The sequence below is a fragment of the Mastigoproctus giganteus genome, chromosome 7, assembly GCF_048544385.1.
Source record: "Mastigoproctus giganteus isolate SK-2022 chromosome 7, ASM4854438v1, whole genome shotgun sequence".
In the NCBI taxonomy this organism is placed as follows: domain Eukaryota; kingdom Metazoa; phylum Arthropoda; class Arachnida; order Uropygi; family Thelyphonidae; genus Mastigoproctus; species Mastigoproctus giganteus.
In genome coordinates this window covers 185,382,390-185,403,012 of record NC_143581.1, presented here as the reverse complement: position 1 = coordinate 185,403,012, position 20,623 = coordinate 185,382,390, and the positions used below count along the sequence as shown (strand labels likewise).

The 20,623-nt window shown below is 37.6% G+C and overlaps 1 protein-coding gene across 1 annotated transcript in view; it reads right to left on the bottom strand.

Annotated features, from left to right (window-relative positions):
- The window catches only part of mago (mago, exon junction complex subunit), a 64,990-nt gene that overhangs the window by 32,456 nt on the left and 11,911 nt on the right, over positions 1-20,623 (bottom strand). The window contains exon 2 of the mRNA XM_090377237.1: positions 424-482. Coding sequence (XP_090233363.1) covers positions 424-482 — 59 coding nt within the window. The remainder of the gene's footprint in view (positions 1-423; positions 483-20,623) is intronic.

Genomic DNA, 20,623 nt, shown 5'->3' with positions numbered 1-20,623 from the left:
GCCTGTAAATTTAAAAAATAAGAATAAGTAAATAATATAAAATAAGAATAGCAACTAAGTAAATAATATAAAATAAGAATAGCAACTAAGTAAATAAAATGAAATAAGAATAATAACTAGTAAATAAAATAAAAATAAACAAATATTCAATCAAGTGAGGAATGGCTGATGCAATGTTTTGAACTTCTATAAATTAAATTAAATGAAGAAATTACACTGATCACAAAAAAAGTGCATTATGTGCACTTTTGTGTTCAAGATCATAATCTATTTTTAATATATATTTCTACTGCTATAGCAGATGACAAGAAAACATGGTGATATGTTAAAAATGGATTCTACATATAAGTGTTCAACTGCTACTTTCTCTTTCAAAATAAGTATATCTACTAACTGTAAATCAACATATACAACATTACTTACTTCTTTCCTGATCATTGTATCATTTTTGTAATTTGAATTGTTGGCATACCTTAGTTTTCCTATGATAAAAAAAATTATTACTTTATCATTGAAACAATGCCACTAAAAATGACTTAAGTCTAAAATATTTATCAGAGCACATACAAAATTTGAATCTATTAAACTATATCAGGTGTCAGCAAACTTTCATATATGCTATTGTCTCATAAGCTTAAAAGGGTTGCCAAAGATTATGTTGAACATGAATCTCTATTTCAAGACCTGCTAATGCATAAGGAATGTCAATATTCAGGTTATTTCATAATGACTATTTTCTTGGAATATGAAAAATTTCCACCACTTCCTAGTTGCCCAATTCAGTGCTAACTGGCAGCTTATCAGAAGGAAGCCAGGCATTTGAAAAAAGGAATCAAAATAACATATCTACTTAAACACTCAAATTTATATCCTACTGACAAAACTATTCCAAATATTGGGATAAATCGTTAAACTCTAATGAATAAGTATGGAAGGGATGCAAAACAAACTTGGACTCTCTTTAGAAAATACAGCTGCAAGTTACAGGCTCCGAAAAAAACGACAAGTTTTTGCTTTTTATTTACATAATTGTTAATTTATATTGTACTTAATACGTAGTCTTATAGTTCTAATTACGCTGGTTATTTTTATTTTAATTTGTATAAACAGTTTTGGTAGATATACGTAATACTTTATAAAACCGTTATTTCATTCGAATATTGCAGGCATTGTTTTTGTATATAGTGATCAGGAATTCAAATTTTTAATTGAGGTAGTTAGGTAGCTCTAACGTATAATTATAGAAACAGTAATACACTTCACTGTTTCTATTAGATAGAGTAGTATTGACATTTAATTTAATTTAATTTATTGATCTTATTAATTTAAAATATCATGCCCCAAACTAAAGCAGCAAAGCAACGGGCACAAAGTGGCAGGAGTGCTGTGACTCGGGGAAGAACTGCGGGGGGCGATTCTCCAACGCATCACAGCCTAAAAAAATGTGCAACTTGTGAAATGTTTGCCGAACTATCTGGAACGGAACATGATATTGCCATGGGGGATGTCTTTGTGTGTGCGCGATGTAAGGAGTGTAAGGAAATCAGGCGACAACTCAGCGTTGTTATGGGCCTATATGAGAGTTTGAAGGACAGGGTGGATGCCCTCGAGAGATCTAAATTCAGGGGCCCATCAGGCTCTCAGCTGCCCACATCAACGCCAGAGCTTGCACTTGGTCATCATGCAACACAGCAGCAACCCCCAAGGCAGATTGCGCTGGTCCCAAAGGAACTAGTAGTTGTTGGTGACTCTATTGTCAGGGAAACGGGAAACATGCTTTGTAAAAAGGATAGGTGGAACAGGACCAGGGTATGTCTGCCAGGGGCAAAGGTTGATGACGTTGTAGAGCAGCTATCATCTTTTAAGGGCACAAAAGGTGATATAGTTGTACACGTTGGCACTAATGATATTAAGAGTAGGAGACCAGAGGAATTACTTAACAAGTACAGGTCACTGTTGAAAAAAAGCCGTGAATTAGGGTTGAATTTGAAAGTGTCTGCAATTCTGGCCAGACACGATAGGAGGGAGTATATGATGAGAGCCTTGTCGATCAATTCGGCCCTGGAAAGATTGTGCAAGGCTCAAGGGGTAGAATTTTTTTCAGCCTGGACTGTACTTGTTAACAGGAGAGATTGCTTGTACAGGGACGGGATACACTTAAATAGAAAGGGTGCAAGAATATTTGCTGATGCTATCGAGGCAGTGTTAGGTGGGTCGGAAAACTGATAGCTTGGGGGGATACAAGGACTAATAGTTTAACAGTAGCCGTAGGCAGAGGTGACGGTGATTCTTGCACAACTTCTATTAGAATAAGTAGCGACCTGGAGCGAGGGGTGTTGGGGGTTTCAGGGACGGATGTCAGTCATCGTGAAACAGGTGGGTATATGGGATGTGTTAGAGTGGCTGGGAATAGGAATACGTGCATGTATACCAATGCTAGAAGTATAGTAAATAAATTTGATGAATTTGAAGTGTTGGTCAAGACATCAAAGGCGGATATTGTTGGGATATCAGAGACGTGGTGTCACCCAGATATAAGGAATGCCGAACTGGAATTTGGGGAGTACAATGTGTACAGAAAGGATAGACAGGATAGGAAGGGAGGAGGTGTTATGCTGTTAATAAAGAAAAATATAAAATCAAAAGAAGTGCATCCAGTTGATATAGATGAACAGTGCACTGTTGAGTCAGTTTGGTGTGACATAACCACTGTGAAAGCAAAAATTAGAGTAGGAGTGTGTTATAGGCCTAATGACTCGAATGAGTACAATGAACAATTGTACAGAGAAATAGAGTGGGCTAGTAAATTGGAATGTCTTATAATGGGGGATTTTAACTTCCCAGATATTGACTGGAACTTGTGGGTTGGGCACTCACACACTAGTCAGACTTTTTTGGATTTATTGGATGATTGTTTTCTGCAGCAGCATGTTCGAGAGGCAACCAGAGAAAGTAATACTCTTGATCTGGTTATCAGCAGTGATCATTCGTGTATTACGAATTTGCAGATTAAAGAACCACTAGGTGGCAGTGATCACAGTGTACTGACGTGGGATTTACTTAAAGATTTAATTACCATCAGGGGTAAAGGAAAGGGTTTTTGCTTCCGTAAAGGCGAGTACAGTGGTCACCGACAGTTTTTAAATTCTGTACAGTGGGATCAACTGACGATGTTACCAACAGTAAATTCTAAGTGGGAAGCATTCAAGGAATTAATCGTGGAAGCTACTAAAAGTTTCATACCTATTAAGAAATATTGTTCAAGGTTTAGGCCTAAATGGTTGTCAAATGAACTAATGAGACTCGTAACAGAGAAGAAAAATGCATGGGATGCATATAAATTAACAAGCGACTCAGAAGCCTATGGCAGATATAAGTTAATCTGTAATCAGGTCACAAAGGAGGTTCGGCAGGCAAAGGCAGATTATGAGAAATCCTTGGCAAAAGAAGCTAAGAAAAACAGCAAGGATTTCTTTACTTATATAAACTCTAAAAGGAAGGGGATGAATCTGATTGGTCCACTTGACATCGATGGTTCGACTGTTGATGATCCTGCTCAGATAGCAAACAAACTGAATGAGTATTTTGCATCTACATTCACACGTGAGGAATTATTAAGGTTTGAAAATGGCAGAAGGTTATCAATTTGTAGCAGGGTGCTTAATGATCTTGTAATAACTGAGAGCAAAGTGGAAGAGAAATTGTTGAAGTTAAACGTAAGAAAAGCACCTAGGGTGGATGGGATCTATCCAGTTATATTAAAGGAGGCGGCAAGGCACCTAAGCAAACCCTTAGCCATAATTATGAGAGCATCCTTGGACTCAGGGGAGGTTCCCATGGACTGGAGATGTGCAAATGTTTCCCCAATTCACAAAGGGGGATCGAAGGGCGACACGAGTAATTACAGACCAGTTAGTTTAACTTCTGTTCCGGGTAAAATTATGGAGTCGCTGGTTAAAGATGCATTGCAGGATCATCTAGACAAGACTGCAGCAATAATTCAGACACAGCATGGGTTTGTTAAGGGAAAGTCTTGTCTGACAAATTTGATAGGATATTATGATGTGGTTACAAAGGAACTGGATGCAAAAAACAATTTTGATATCATATATTTGGATTTCAGGAAAGCTTTTGACACTGTTGCGCATGGAAGACTATTGTACAAAGTGGAGCAGAATGGTATTAAGGGTAAGTTGCTACAATGGATAAAAGGATGGTTAAGTGCGAGAAGACAGAGTGTGGTAATCAATGGGTGCTGCTCTTCTTGGACTAATGTTATTAGTGGAGTCCCACAGGGTTCGGTGTTAGGTCCACTGTTGTTTTGTATATTTATCAATGATATTGATGAAGGTATATCAGGCTTAATGTCGAAGTTTGCAGATGATACAAAGGTTGGCAGGGTTGTTAATGACAGTAATGGCAGTCTGCTACTGCAACAGGATCTAGATAATTTGGGCAGATGGGCTAAGAAGTGGCAACTGAAGTTTAACCTTGACAAATGCAAAGTACTGCATATGGGTAGAAATAAGCCCAGAGAAACGTACCAACTGTGTGGTACTACACTTAAGGTGGTAGAAAATGAAAGAGACCTGGGAGTAATTGTGCAGTCAGATATGAAAAAGACCTGGGAGTAATTGTGCAGTTAGATATGAAGTTCTCTGAGCAATGCAGACAGGCTGCCAGGGCACGTCATGAGGTTTTGTCAATGATATATAGGAATTTTGCTAGCAGGGAAAAGGAGGTGATTATCCCTCTGTATAAGGCAATGGTCAGGCCACGCCTTGAATACTGCGTACAGGTCTGGAGACCTCATTTTAGGAAGGATGTAGATTTACTTGAGCGGGTACAGAGAAGGGCAACAAGATTGGTGAGGGGAATGAAGGGATCCACTTACCAAGAGAGGCTTAAGTTCTGCAAATTGCAGTGGCTGGAGACTAGGCACCTGCGCGGTGATCTGATTGAGGTATATAAGGCCTTGAATGGATTGAGCACGCTGAATTCTGATGGGATCCTTCCACTTGTTCAGATTACGAATCTAAGGGGGCATAAATTCAAATTAAGAAAAGACAGACGTAGAATAGATGTGCGGAAATTTGCCTTTAGCCAGCGGGTGGTTAATTGCTGGAACAAACTTCCATCTGTCGTTGTGGAAGTTGATAGCTTGAATAAATTTAAGGAGGAACTGGACAGGCATTTGGAGGGAATGGTGTGATTTTTTTTTTTTGGCTGATGCTGCATAAGCTCATACATTTGCTTTCTTGCATCACATGCCACTACTACTACTACTACTACTACTACTACTACTAAATCAGTGCTACTATAGTGTGCAGTCTACCGCATGCTATGCGGTCTATTGGACACTATAGTGTGAGAATGCACTATAACGTGTAGTCTACCGGCATTATAGCATGCAGTCTACCAGACACTATATAGGATGCTAAAAATGTGATATACGAATATGAAATTTTTAGCATTTAAAAATGCCACAAATAAATCATCTGCATCTTTTCTTAGCACTTTCCAGCAAAAGTGATTAAGGTGAGATTGAAAAAGCTTACTATTAACACCTCTCATTTTCTTTAGAATACGTGTTTTGGAATCCAACCATGACCGTTTAAAGATTATGCTTGTGTGTTTGCTCCTGTCACTGGATCCATATAATTTTCTTGATGGTTCACCGTAAAATGGCAGTAGCCCATGGCATTTAGACTGCTACATGCAGGCCATTCATTGGAATGAATCACTGAACCAGGTTCATTCCCGTTCAATATGGGGATCAAAGTGCCTCTGTCACACCATTGCACATAAAAATACAGACGATCAGAACCTTGCTTAAGAAGAAAAATCCAAGAGCCCCATAGTTCCTGTTGTTTTGTACAACTACATTATTATCTTCAGAGAGAGAGAGGAGTTTGGTCACAATTAGCATTCTCCCATGATCATATTTCTGTCGACCAGCAAAGCTTGCTTCGTCAATTTGAATGGGATTAAGCTCTGTGCCAACCACCTTACCTCGTCATTAGACTCCTAAAGTTCCAGAATAGAAAATTCTAAATTTTAAAAATTAAAATTTTAAAAATTTTAAAATTCTAAAAATTTTACCCTTGGCAATGCTATTGAAAGATTTCTACGGAAGTGTCATCTTGACAGAAGACACTGAGGTTGCAGTTCTACGTGAACACCATCTTTTGGATGTATCCCAAGATGTAGGGGTACATTCAGAAGTTGGTGTTCATGTCATCAATGTGGTAGCATCATGCAAGAAAAAAGAAAACTTAACAGAAGTGAAAAATATAGACATATACTTCATTGTCTGCGTAAAGGATGTCAAAATTCATGTTCTGTTCGGAAAGGCAATGCATTCTTACATTATGTGGACATGAACAACGAATTACACTGCAATCTGAGTTTGTGCAAAATTTTAGAACTGGTGTTCTTTTTCGAACTGGAAATATCAATGGACATGGCAGTTACTCTAACACACAAGTCTCACAGTACTATCACTGACTGGTATAACATGTGCAGAGTCACTATTTCTCACCATGCATGAGGTAAGATGGTTGTCACAGAGCTTGACCCTATTCAAATTGAATGATTTTTAGTTATTTTTAGCATTCTATAGAGTCTGGTAGACTACATGCTATAGTGCCACTAGCCCACAGACTGTAGTGTATTCTCACACTATAGCATCCAGTAGACCACACACTACAGTAGTGCCCTTAAATCTATGCTTGGTGAAAGAAAGGAAAGATAAAGGATAAAAGAAATACTTCCCCAGACCAGTGGAATCCTAAGCAAGAGGAATGGAAATACTGAGGATTAGTAAAAAAAGAAAAGTGTATTATTCAGAATTACAGGATCAAGTATTCCTTCTACTCTTGCATCTACATCTATATTCACACATGAGGAGTTATTCAGGAGGGGAATGCCAGAGATGAAGTAAACTCTGGCAGTGAGCTAGATGATTTTGTAATAACTGAGAGTAAAGTGGAGGAGAAATTATTGAAGATAAACACAAGAAAGGCATCCAGGTTGGATGGGATCTATCAAGTTATATTAAAGGAGGCAGCAAAGGAAGTAAGCAAACCCTTAGCCATAATTATGAGAGCTTCTTTAGACTCAGGGAAGGTACCCATAGACTAGAGATGTGCAAATGTGACCCCAATTCACAAAGGAAGATCAAAGGCTGACACAAGTAATTATAGACCTGTGAGTTTAACTTCTGTTCCAGGAAAATTAATGGAGGCACTGGTTAAAGAAGCACTGCAGGATCATCTAGACAAGACTTCAGTTATAGCTCGGACACAGCATGGTTTTGTTAAGGGGAAAGTCTTGCCTGACCAATTTGATTGGATACTATGATGCAGTCACAAAAGAAATGGATGCAGGGAATAACTTTGATATTATATATTTGGCTCTTAGAAAGGCTTTTGATACTGTTTCATATGGAAGACTGCTGCACAAATTGGAGCAATGTGGCATTGGAGGCGAATTGCTGCTATGGATAAAGGGATGGTGAGGGGGAGAAGACAGAGAGTGGTAATCATTGGACACTGCTCATTGTGGACTAATGTTATTAGTAGAGTCCCTCAGGGTTCAGTGTTGGGTCCATTACTGTTTTCTGTATTTATAAATGATATTGATGATGGTATATCAAGCTTAATGTCCAAGTCTGCAGACAATACAAAGGTTGGCAGGGTTGTTAAGGACACTACTGACACTATGCTGCTGCAACAGGATCTGGAAAGGTTGAGCAGATGGGCTGAGAGGTGTCAAATGAAGTTTAACATTGACAAATGCAAAGTACTACATATGAGAAACAGTAACCCCAGAGCAACGTATCAACTCTGTGGAACTACACTGACAGTGGTAGAGAATGAAAAGGACCTGGGGGTAATTGTGCAGGCAGATATGAAGTTCTCTGAGCAGTGCAGACAGGCTGCAAGAGTAGCTCTTGTCAATGATTATTCCCTTGTATAAGGCAATGGTCAGGCCACACCTTGAGTACTGTATATAGGTCTGGAGGCCTCATTTTAAGAAGGATGTAGAGGTGCTGGAATGAGTACAGAGAAGGGCAACAAGATTAGTGAATGGAACAAAGGGTTGCTCTTATGAAGAAAGGCTCAAGTTTTGTAAATTACAGTGTCTGGAGACTAGGCACCGGCGAGGTGATCTGATAGAGGTGTATAAAGTCTTGAATGGTTTGAGCATGCTCAATGCCGATGGGATTCTTCCTCTTGCTCAGAATAATCACCTGAGAGGGCATAAATTCAAATTGAGGAAAGACAGACGTAGGATAGATGTCTGTAAATTTGCCTTTAGCCAGCGGGTAGTTGGTTGGTGGAACCGACTTCCATCCCTTGTTGTGGAAGTTGATAGCCTAAATAAATTTAAGGCTCAGCTGGACAGGTATTTCGAATGAACGGAAGGGTGAAATGGGAGTGGGTTTTTTTTTTTTTTTTGGCTGATGCTGCATAAGCTTGCTTTCTTGCATCATATGCCTCTACTAATGCTAATGCTCTTTCTTTTCCTAACTTAGATTTAATTTGTTTTGCTCCCCTACCCCAATCCCCATGATACCTATTGATTGCTATTTCAAAAAATAAAAATAAAAAAACAAAACAAAAGTGGTGTCTTAATACTCATCACACAAGGAATTTTTTTGGAGTGTGCCTGACCTAGGATTAAAAATTAAGAAGAAAAAGGAACATGACTATACTGGGAACAAACCTCTATTTTAAGACCCAATAATATAAGAAATACCAATATCCAGGCTATTTCAAGATGACCATTTCTTCAGAATTTATATGGACCTACATTATTTTTTAAATATTTAATGTGATATATGGCAATTGCTACATGGCGATTCGAATTTTCACCATTCCATACAGATTTTTCAAAAAACATGTTTATTTTAATACAAGGTGATTGGATTGAATTAGAGTAAAGATCATAACTACAGGAGCACTGATGGAAGGTCATTTTGAGCAAAAAAAAATAGTTTATATACATATATTTCCAATTCTGAATAGTGCTATAGACGTTTGCATTTTGACATGATGACAGACAGACTAAAATAACAGAATGGTATTCTGTTATTTGGTAAATGGATGGCCATTGCACAAAACAGAAGGAACTGGAAAGTTGCTGGAGAGGCCTTCATCCTGCAGTGGATTGAAAATGGTTGATGATGATTTGCATTTTAAAGAATGGCCAGAGAGAATGGAAAAATTACCATTTCAATAGTTAAAAGAAAAAAAAAAAAAAAAGCAAAAATGTAACAAATATAAATAAACATTCTACTAGATATGGGTCTCAAACTCTAACATCAAACATTTAGCTCCATACCATTTAGAATTGGATACACGATATTTATTTCACTCAAAATGACCACTCCCATTAGCTCCCGAAGTTATGCCCTTCCCCTATGAATCACCCTGTCTAATCGAGCCATTATCATTGAAATTGGTTCACATTTTATTATACTTCAAACATTTAAAACCACTGGATATAGATTTCGATAGAAAAGTGTCACAGACTTTTTCAGTTCTAGGTTGCCTTTGATTCCTAGCTTTATCAGTGAACCCCATTTGGTTATTAGCATCAGATACCCAAAATAAAATTTATTTATTTTATTGTTCTCAATAATAAAATTGCTATGACAAACAGAAATATTTATAATTCACCTTCAATATATGCCCTTTCATTTTTTTAAAAGTATGCAGATTTAAAAAATAAAATTAAAAATCTATCTGCTTGTCTGTCTGTATGTATGTAGTCTGCTTGATACACAATCACTTATACCACCATTTACAAAAATGCTAGAGAAAAAAAGTTTACCTTCCAGAATCAGTAAGGTAGGCAAGTTTGTATTTTTTTTTTTGTTCCTATGTAAATGATCCATGGTGTGCATATAATGAGCAGAGTCCACCTTCTCACCCCCCATAGACTTGTTAATGGATTCCCCTGGTATGTGGACCATACTCTGCATGCTATTGCTCTTACAGCTATGCTTTGGATGGTGACAACTTTGGTATTAGTCAGGGCCTATCTTTAGAGTATTTGGGCTCTAGACAAAATATCTTCCAAGGGCCCTTACACACTTACTTCAATAATAAATAAAAAAATAATAATAAAATAAAAATAATACTATAATCCAAAATTTTACAGTCAGCATAAAAATGTAAAGCAAATAAATTTGCACATATTTCCTTAGAAACATATGCAAATCTGAACATATCAGTGGCCAGCACCTACTGACTAGAAGCTACAACGTTGCAATTTGAAAGTATATTTTATTTGCAAATTTTATAAGGTACATGAGCACTCATGCTTCTTGTGATACTACTGGATATCATTGACTTTGGCTGTGACCATTGTATTTTAAGGGGGCCCTAGCACTAGTGTAGCTACCCTTTTTCGGGCCTGGAGGCAAAGAACATGTTCAGGGCCCTACTTAATTAATGAAAATTGCAAAAACAGGAGACAGCCAAAGACGTCGGACTCCTAAAGGTCCCGGGCGCGGAGGCAATTGCCTTGCCTGCCTACATAGTAGCTATGCCACTGGGCCCTAGGTATAATGAGTTTACCTAGGCCTAATATAGGCCCTGGCTCTAGTGACACAAGCTGATAACCCTCTGGAACATGCGACAAACAAGTGCTCTCATTGCCAACTAGAAGCATGCCATTAGAATCTACACGACCCAGTGCAACTAGATGTGTAAACACCTCTTATTAACAGAAGAAACTTTGATAGAAAGGGCACAGGAATATGTACTGGTGCTATCAACGCAATATTAGGTGATTCAGAAAACTGCTAATGTGACTGGGAAGTTAATGTATTATACCAAAATAGTATATTAGCATTAGCAAGCCACATGACAAGAAAGCAAGCTTATATAGCATCCGCCAAAAAAAAAAAAAGAAAAAAAACATACACCCTTCTCATTTTACCCATCCACTCACTCCAAATCTTTATCTAGTTCTGCCTTGAATCTATTTAATCTATCAACTTCTACAACGACAGATGGGAGTTTGTTCCAGCAAACAACCACCTGCTGGCGAAAGGCAAACTTCCACACATCTATCCTACAACTATCTTTCCTCAATTTCAATTTATGCCCTCTTAGGCGATTATTCTGAGGAAGAGGAAGAATCCTTGAGCATCCTCAAACCATTCAAGGCTTTACACACCAGATCACCTTGCAGGTGCCTGGTCTCCACACACTAATTTTCAAAACTTAAGGCTTTCTGCATAAGAACAACCCTTTGTTCCATTCACCAATCCTGTTGCACTTCTCCGTACTCGTTGCAACAGCTCTACATCCTTCTTAAAATGAGGCCTCCTGTATACAGTACTCAAGGTGTGCCTGACCATTGCCCTATACCAGGGGATAATCACCTCCTTATCCCTGCTAGAAAAATTCCTGTATATCATTGACAAGACACCATGAGCTACACTTGCAGACCATCTGCACTGCTCAAAAAACTTCATATCTCTCTGCACAATTACCCCCAGGTACTTTCCACTGTCTACCACTGTCAGTGTAGTACCACACAGTTGATACGTTACTCTGGGGTTACTGTTTCCCACATGCAGTACTTTACATTTGTCAATGTAAACTTCCGCCGTCACCTCTCAGCCCATCTGCTAAACTTTTCTAGATTCTACTGCAGCAGCGTACTCTCATTAGTATCATTAACAACCCTGCCGACCATCGTATTGTCTGCAAGCTTGGACATTAAGCCTGATATACCATCATCAATTATCATTAATGAACACAGAAAACAACAATGGACCCAACACTTGAACCCTGGGGGACTCCACTAATAACCTTAGTCCACAAAGAGTGTGTCCACTGATTACCACTCTCTGTCTTCTCCCATTCAACCATCCCTTTATCCATAGCAGCAATTTGCTTCCAATGCCACACTGCTCCAATTTGTGCAGCAGTCTTCCATGTGCAACAGTATCAAAAGCCTTTCTAAGATCCAAATATGATATCAAAATTATTCTTTGCATCCAGTTCCTTTGTGACTACATCATAGTATCCAATCAAATTGGTCAGACAAGACTTCTTAACAAACCCATGCTGTGTCTGAGATATTGATGCATGATCAGGTATTTCCAGTGGTGAGCTGTGAATATTTTAACAATGGGCTTGCAGTTTTTTCAACTTTCTACCCAATAAACTTGATCGGTCACGGAAGTGACGTCATCTATGGCTCCCACCAGAAGCATTTCCCATGCTCGCACTACTAATAGTGTGATTAGAGCGCGTGATGCATTTTTCATGACCGGTATGATATCTGGAGTCAGGGGGTGGACAGATGGGGCTTATTACCCCCTTAACCATGCTTTTAGTGAATGTGTAAAACATTCCTAGGTCTATCTAAAAAAAAAAAAAAAAAAAACTTGGTTGTCATGCCTCCCCTTATGATGATAACTGGATACGATAGTGTCTGGAGTTATAACTTTTTAGAATTCTTGAATAGTATGACGTCACAATAATATTTCCGGAAGTTATTACGGCATTGAGTACGATTGCAACAATACAAGTATTTATCATATGACTGCAACAATACAAGTATTTGTCATATGACTATGACAATATAAATATTTGTCAATAATTTCTTTTTTTTGTCTCGCATTTTCGTTACATTCCACTGTTAGGTGCCCCTAGCTGTGTCATCATCATCATCGGCCATTTTCAATCCACTGCAGGATGATGGCCTCTCTAGCAACTTTACAGTTCCTTCTGTTTTGTGCAATGGACATCAATTTACTACTCACAAACTCATGAATTTCATCTGTCTTACATCCTTTGTTGTCTTCCAGGTTTTCTTCTAGCTCCTCTTGGGTACCATTCTGTTATTCTCTTAGTCCATTTGTCATCATGTCTTTGAGTAGTCTCTATAGTAGTCTTCTATTTGCCCAAAACCATTTTAGTTCTTTAGTTTTGATAAGAATGTCCTTTACTTGAGTTTGCTGCCTAATCCATCTGTTTCTCTTCTTATCTAACAGTCTGATTCCCAATATAATTCGTTCAATTCTTCGCAGTGTAGTTCTCAGCTTCTCTTCCATTGTTTTGGTGAGGGCCCAAGTTTCGCTTCCATAAGTCATGGTGGGTAGTATACATTGGTTCATTATTTTACGTTTCGGACAAATTGGGATAATGCTCCTCAGTATGCAACTATATTTCCTGAATGCTAACCATCCAAAATTTATTCTTCTCTTGACTTCCAGCCATTTATCATTATTACAGCTGATGACTTGTCTCAGATAAGTATATGACTCCACCTTTTCAATTACTGCTCCTTCAATCATTATATCCCTTTCTGTGGCATACTTGTTCATCATTACTTTTGTTTTAGCCATATTCATCCTTAGTCCAAAATCCTTACTAACTCTGCATAACCGATTCAGATTTTCCTCTAATTCTTTGGGATAGTGGCTTATGACCACAATATCATCCGCAAATCGTAAATGGTTAGGTACTCTCCATTCACATTGACTCCTTTCTGCAACCAGTTTAATCTTCTGAAAGCTTCCTAAAGGGCAGCAGTAAACAGCTTTGAAGATATTGTCTCCTTGTCGAACTCCTTTCTCAATTTTAAATTTGCTACTGTCTTTGTCTAGTCTAATAAAAGAGGTAGCGTTCTCATATATTTTCTTCAAAATCATAATATATGGAGTATCTATGCCTTGTCTTTCCAGTGCCCGAAATATTGCCTTATGATGTATGGAGTCAAATGCCTTTTCATAATCCACAAATGCCAGGCATAATGGTGTTTTATATTCATTTGCTTTCTCCATTAGCTGTGATATTACATGAAAGTGATCCATAGTTGAGAATCCTGTCCTAAAGCCAGCTTGGTCTTTCGGTTGATTCTCATCAAGTATTCTTTCTAATCTGTTAGTAATGACCCTTGTGAACAACTTGTAGATGTGGGATAACAAGCTAATTCATCTATAATTTCCAATTTCCAATTTATCTCCTTTCCAATGCAGCAAAACTATGATTGCATTATTCCACTCCTTAGGCGTCACACCTTTTCTAATGCATTTTGTGAAGAGTCTTGCCAATTTTTGTGTCATGTCTCTCCCTCCCAATTTTAACAACTCTACAATAACTTCATCTTCCCCGGGGCTTTATGATTCTTTATTTTCTTCAACGCATGTTCTACCTCATCAGGAAGGATATCGGGTGTGTCGTATGTGTTACTAATTTGCAATCCATCTTCCCCACTGCTGACTTCATTCCCTCACTCCTTGTATAATTTTGTTTTATATATAATCTTTATTGTATACAAACGTGGTATATACAATAGACCCTTCATCACAGCAGCAATGCCAGGGGTTGTAATTCTCTATAGTAGTCTTCTATTTGAATTATGCCTTCTCTGCTATTTATTATAAGTACACCATTGCTATTCTTCAGTTTCAGTATCATTTGCCTTTCTGTATTAGTGCTCATGGCTGCTGATTTAAGTCCTTTGTTTTCCCTTAATGCTTGTTCTACTTTTCTTGTGTTAAATCTTATGTCCTCTCTGAGTCTCTTTCTAATGGCCTTGCGTAACTCAGTATACTCAATTTTCTCCTTGTCAGTGTTTATCTTGCTCTTCATTTGTTGTCTTCGGTTCAGCACGACAAGTGTTTCTTGACTAATTTTTTCTTCTTTGGATTTCTTTTTACCTATAGGTTTCTTGGGCTTTATCACTTTTAGAAAGTTGTAATATTCCTCATCGATATCTCGGTTCTGAGCTGTCTGCAGAAGCTCAAACTTGTTCTTATGTTCCAGTACATACTGCTTTTTCTCTTCTTCTGTTATCTCCAAAGACCTTCGTATTATTTACTCGAGTCAGTTTTTTCCCTTTCTTTTCTTACATCTATATCAAGTGTGAATCTTACCATTCTGTGATCACTTCCAACATTTACCTTGTTCAGGACGGTAACATCATTCACAATATATCTTCTGTTAGTGAGAATGAAGTCAATTTCATTAGTTAATCCATTTGGGCTCTTCTATGTCCACTTTCTGTTCACCCTTTTCTTGAAAAAAGTGTTCATTACTGACATTCCTCAAGACACTGCAAATTCCACAAGTCTTTCACTTCTTTCATTTCTCTCACCAATTCCAAAATTTTCTATAGTTCCCCTTTCTGTGCTGTTTTGTCTCTTTCCAATCTTAGCATTGAAGTCCCCATAATGTTAGTGTAGTGAGTTTTCTGCTCATCTAGAAGACTCTCGATTTCAGTGTACATTTCTTCAACCTCTTCATCATCATGGCTTGATGTTGGTGCATAAATCATTTTAACCTTAAGCTTGTACCTCTTAGAAATCCTGAGTAGTAGTCTTGGCACCCTTGGTGATGTACTTTTGAATTCCAAAATGTTTTTTATATCTTTATGGACCAGAAAGCCAACTCCACCTTTGCTCCTTTCACTGTTTCCATTGGTTTACAGCAGATTTCCACTTGATAAACTTATAAGTGATTCATTTCTTCTTCTTGTTTCAGCCAAACCAATGATATTCCAATTCACATTTTTTAATTCCTTTTCCAGCTCTAATATCCTGTCTTCACCAATGAGCGATCTTACATTGTAACAGGCAAAGTTAAGTTTTCGTGCATAACAGCCTGGTCGTATCCAGAGATTCTTAGCACCCTCTACTTCCACTCATCCTCTCGCTGCCATAAGAGGGGGAGTAAAAGCCACTGGGGATTGAGGGCTATTTGTTTCGTTGTGCTGGAGGGTTTGGTCTTTTCCTCTTCATGCTGACCAGGCGTCTTAAAGAGAACCACTCTTCACATTCATTGCCACCTAAGTGATAACAGGGCTTACCATCGAGAAGGTGTGCATGAGTGGATTTTAGAGAGGCAGGTCAACCAGAATTCTAAATCTTCTGAGATAGAAAGATATTGGATCCATCAGTGTTTTAGACTGAGTGTCTGATAACACACAGAATGCCTGTTCCTCCTCTAAACAGCTGTGTATGTCGCTTCAACTACAAGATTGGTACTTCAATCGACGCTGTTTTCAGAGACATTTAGACACATTACAATTGCAAGTATAGATCTCTTACTTTAGTTATCATAAATCCATTGTATCTTCTCTTCCAGAAATTATGTAAATTTGTGAATGACCAATAAAATATTTACAATAAAAAAGCTCTTTTATTTCATAATCAATATATACAAATCAAAATACCTAAATCAAACACGATGGATGTTATATTTCTCTAGTTGTGAAAAAAAAACACGATTTTTTTTTCACAACTAGGGAAATATAATGGATACTTTTTTTTTCATGATAAAATTTTAATACTGCAAATAAAAAATAACATGAAATATTTCCCATATCGCAAATAACAAAAATTATCACAAAACATTCCACAATATAAAAACAAATATTACATAAAAAACAAACTTTTTAGAAAAAGTGCACAAAAATTACAGATTACACGAAAAAAAATTATTACACAAATATTCAAGAAAAATTTATTCTAAAAATTGCCATATGCAATTTACTTTATTAATATTTGTTGTCGATCTTCTGCTTTGCTCAATAGTTGAGCAATGATTACAGAGGAATGATTTGACGTAGCAATCCGGGTCAAACTGAAGCAATGTTTTCCATTTCGATGTATGGTCATCATAATCTACGTGTTTATTTGTCAACATTATTCATTACGCTGAAAGCTTGCTCAGCTTCAGCAATGCTAATCGCAATGGTTTCACAGATATTTCTAGCTTTCTTAATTGAAAAGGGAATTTCACTCAATTTTAAAGATAAACTGTCTTTGACAAAATCATTAATTTTTATTTCATATTTTATAAGAAAACAAATTTCTTATTCGGTTTTCACCATCTTGCCACCGAGACGAAAGTTCTTTCGTATTCCACAATTTCCGGTAGCATATGTTTATAATTTCTTTCAATGGTATCATTATTTTCTTTATTTAATTTAAAATCATTCTCTGTTGCATTAATAACTTATCCTTTAAGGATAAAACAATACATTTAATAACTTGTCACGAGGTAATTTTTTAAATGTGTTCTTACTTTTGAATTTGATTCCTTTTTTTTTTTTTTTTTTTTTTTTTTGTTGGTTGGTTGTTGGCGCATCGGCTTCTGTGGCCATAATGCACCTCCCAAGGTTTTTGCAGTACTTTGATCCAAGCCCGAGGTGGGATTCGAACCCGCGACCTTTGGGTTGCCAGGCAGGCACTTTACCCACCCGGCTAGCCCGGTCGGCTTTGATTCCTTTAAATTTTTTCCACTTCAACATGCTCTTAATTTTAGCTTCATGATTTCCTTCAGAATTTTTCAAATTAGCAATAGCATTGATAGGTCGAATAATTAATTTATCTGCTTTTACCATAGTAATTCTGTAAAGTTTCTGAAAGGTAAGAGCTTCTGCAGGATGTCGATCATTAGTGCTAAATGGTTACTAAATTCCAGATTAAAAGTCGATTTAATAATCCGGAATATTTAACTTCTGATTCAAAATGTTTGCACAAAGTGGGATAATTCCTCTAACCCACAATTGCCGTCTGCAAGCTACATCGTGGCCTGAACACAAGACCAATCTTTATAGTTTCCACATCAAGTTCTTTAACAATCATCCTTAATTTGTGCTGGTTTTTTTGGAGACTGGCGATATAATTTTTTTTTTTTTTTTTTTAATTATTGCCTGTATACCATTAAAGTTTAGAACATTTTTTACACAGTGAAAGCCTAGGCAAACTTTCAAAATCTGCCAACATTTCGTCTTCTTAAAGTTTATATAATATCTTAGTTGCCTCAATCCCCCCCCCTACGTTGCTACTGTCACTAGTCCTTTGAATACTGTGCAAAATGTCGGAATCACTTGGATATTCAGCTACTGTGACCATGTAAACATAGACAGAGAAATTTACTGGAAGGCGTGGATCACTCACCCACTTCTCCAAAAAACATATGCCTGTTTGTTGGAGTAAAGGGGAACCACAACACAGGTTGACAGGGGCTGTTATCCATGTTGGGAATCTTAATCCTCTGACTGGCTATGGAAAGCATATTGACTACCGCGACTTCTCGGTATGTGACTGCATAGGTTAACTTTCAAAATCTGCCAACATTTCGTCTTCTTAAAGTTTATATAATATCTTAGTTGCCTCAATACCCCCCCCCCCCACATTGCTACTGTCACTAGTTCTTTGAATACTGTGAAAAATGTTGGAATCACTTGGATATTCAGCTACTGTGACCATGTAAACATAGATGGAGAAATTTACTGGAAGGCATGGATCACTCACCCACTTCTCCGAAAAACATATGCCTGTTTGTTGGAGTAAAGGGGAACCACAACACAGGTTGACAGGGACTATTATCCATGTCGGGAATCTTCTTAATCCTCTGACTGGCTATGGAAAGCATATTGACTAGCGCGACTTCTCAGTATGTGACTGCATAGGTTTTACGGACACCAATAACATTGTGAAACGGTAATCCCTCTCACCCTTAATTTGCACTTTCTAATTGCTAAAAGACCAGAGGCGAGAACAATGCATACAAAGTGTCTTTCATAATCTGTTCGTTACATGGAAATTTTCTTTGTTCAATGGAAACCATTTTAAATGTAATTATTACCAAGAGGAATTCAAAAAAATTCACTATAAAGAAGTTGGTTAAACACAGGTCCAACTGTAATTAAATAAAAAATGAAGCAATTTTAAAACACAACTGAACGATTGCACCATTAAAATGCTGGGGATGGGGCCCCCGCTCACCCCACCATAGTTTCAGCTCTGGATACTCAATAATTGCATTTAGGATTTCATTTGTAAAATAAATGATCATTTCAACAATGGGCTCTCACAAGGCCACTATAGCTCACCACTGGGTATTTCATCAGGGGACTACACATTACCATGTATCAGGAACTGCGTTATTACTTGTCCATATTAGTAGAAGAAAAGTGATAGGCCAAAAAGCAACGAAAATGAAATTAGCACATTCTAATACAGTATGGACAAGGTAGTCCCAATGCAGTGAAATTTATTTAGGTAAAAATAAGTTCAATATACATATGTAGAATTAAGTGTAGGATTTAATTATGTATAGATAGGATTTAAATGATTCAATAAGTAAATTTGGAACAAGCACATGGTATAGGGTGAGGTATTAAATTGAGGATGGGAAAGGGAAAAAGGAGTATTTTAAGTAAAGACTAAAAATAGCAATAGAATTAGAATATGAATGTTCGTATCACCCTCGTGTACAATAATAGTTTTATGAACAGGAAGTACAGTAGAAAGATAAAAAGCAAAGAAAAATTTATTAAATAACACTAAGCTTGCTGAGGCTGTGAATCCCAACCTTATAGAGTAAGGGCTCTGGCAGCATTTGTAAATGTTAGTATAAAAGGGAGCTAATGCCAAAATGCTTGTAAAATGAAAAATGTGCCAAACATGCTGAGAAACAAACCTAAAATGAAACTGAAAGTATAATAAGAAAGTGAATGATACCTGGAGTATTTCAAGAAATGTGTAGCTGAAACAAACTGGTGGGAAAAAATATATACGTGGTGGACGGAAAAAAGAGTAGATAACAGTTCATTAGAGTAGATAATAGTATGACTTTATCGTGATAAAGTCATAAAAAATTAAACACAATACCATTAATAGATAAATAGTGTTGTACAGTAAATTAGCAAAAAACATATACAAGTTAGACCAAATGATGAGGCTACGTTATATTACGCTGAATAGTCTCATATAAGGGAATGACTGTAAATGTATCAGAGTATAGAAAACAGGAATCATCAAATGTTTTGAGATATAAATAGATTAATAATTATAATCTACACTGAGTGATCACTGAATTATGACCACCCACCTAATACTTCGTAGGTCCTCCCCTTTTGCCACAGCTATCCGATGTGGCATTGATTCAACAAGATGTTGGAAGCGTTCGGGAGGTATGGCCAACCAAGCTGTGTGTAATGCTGTCAGCAATGCAGGTATGGAGGTGATTGGTGTATCCAGACGCCTGATATGCCTTTCCATAATGTCCCACAAGTTCTCTATGGGATTGATATCAGGGGAAGTTCGGAGGCAAATCGATATGCTGGGAGTCAGAACTATGTTCCTCAAATCATTCCTGCACAAAAATGCCTGATGGCTCGGCGCATTGTCAACTTGGAAGACACCATCGCCATTCGGGAAAAAGTGTAATACAGCAGGGTGTACACAGTCAGTTGACAATAGCAGAGACCACTGATACGTTGTTCCACATGCACCAGGGGTCCAAGTTCCTGCCAGTGAAACATGCACAACACCATACAACTGCCTCCACCGGTCTGCACTTTTGATACTATGCATGATGGATCAAGAGCCTCATGTTGTTAACACCAAATCCGTAAGCGACCATCTACGGTGTCGGGCAAATAGCATGACTCATCCGACCAGCACACCTCTTTCAGTCTTCTAATGTCCAACTTCCATGTTCTTTACACCAGGCGAGTCTTTTACGGTGATGAACCTTGGTTAGGAGAGGATGCCGTAGGGGTTGTCTGCTGGTATAGCCCATACGCACAAGCATGTGACGCATGGTCATGCCAGATATTATTTCGAGTTTGC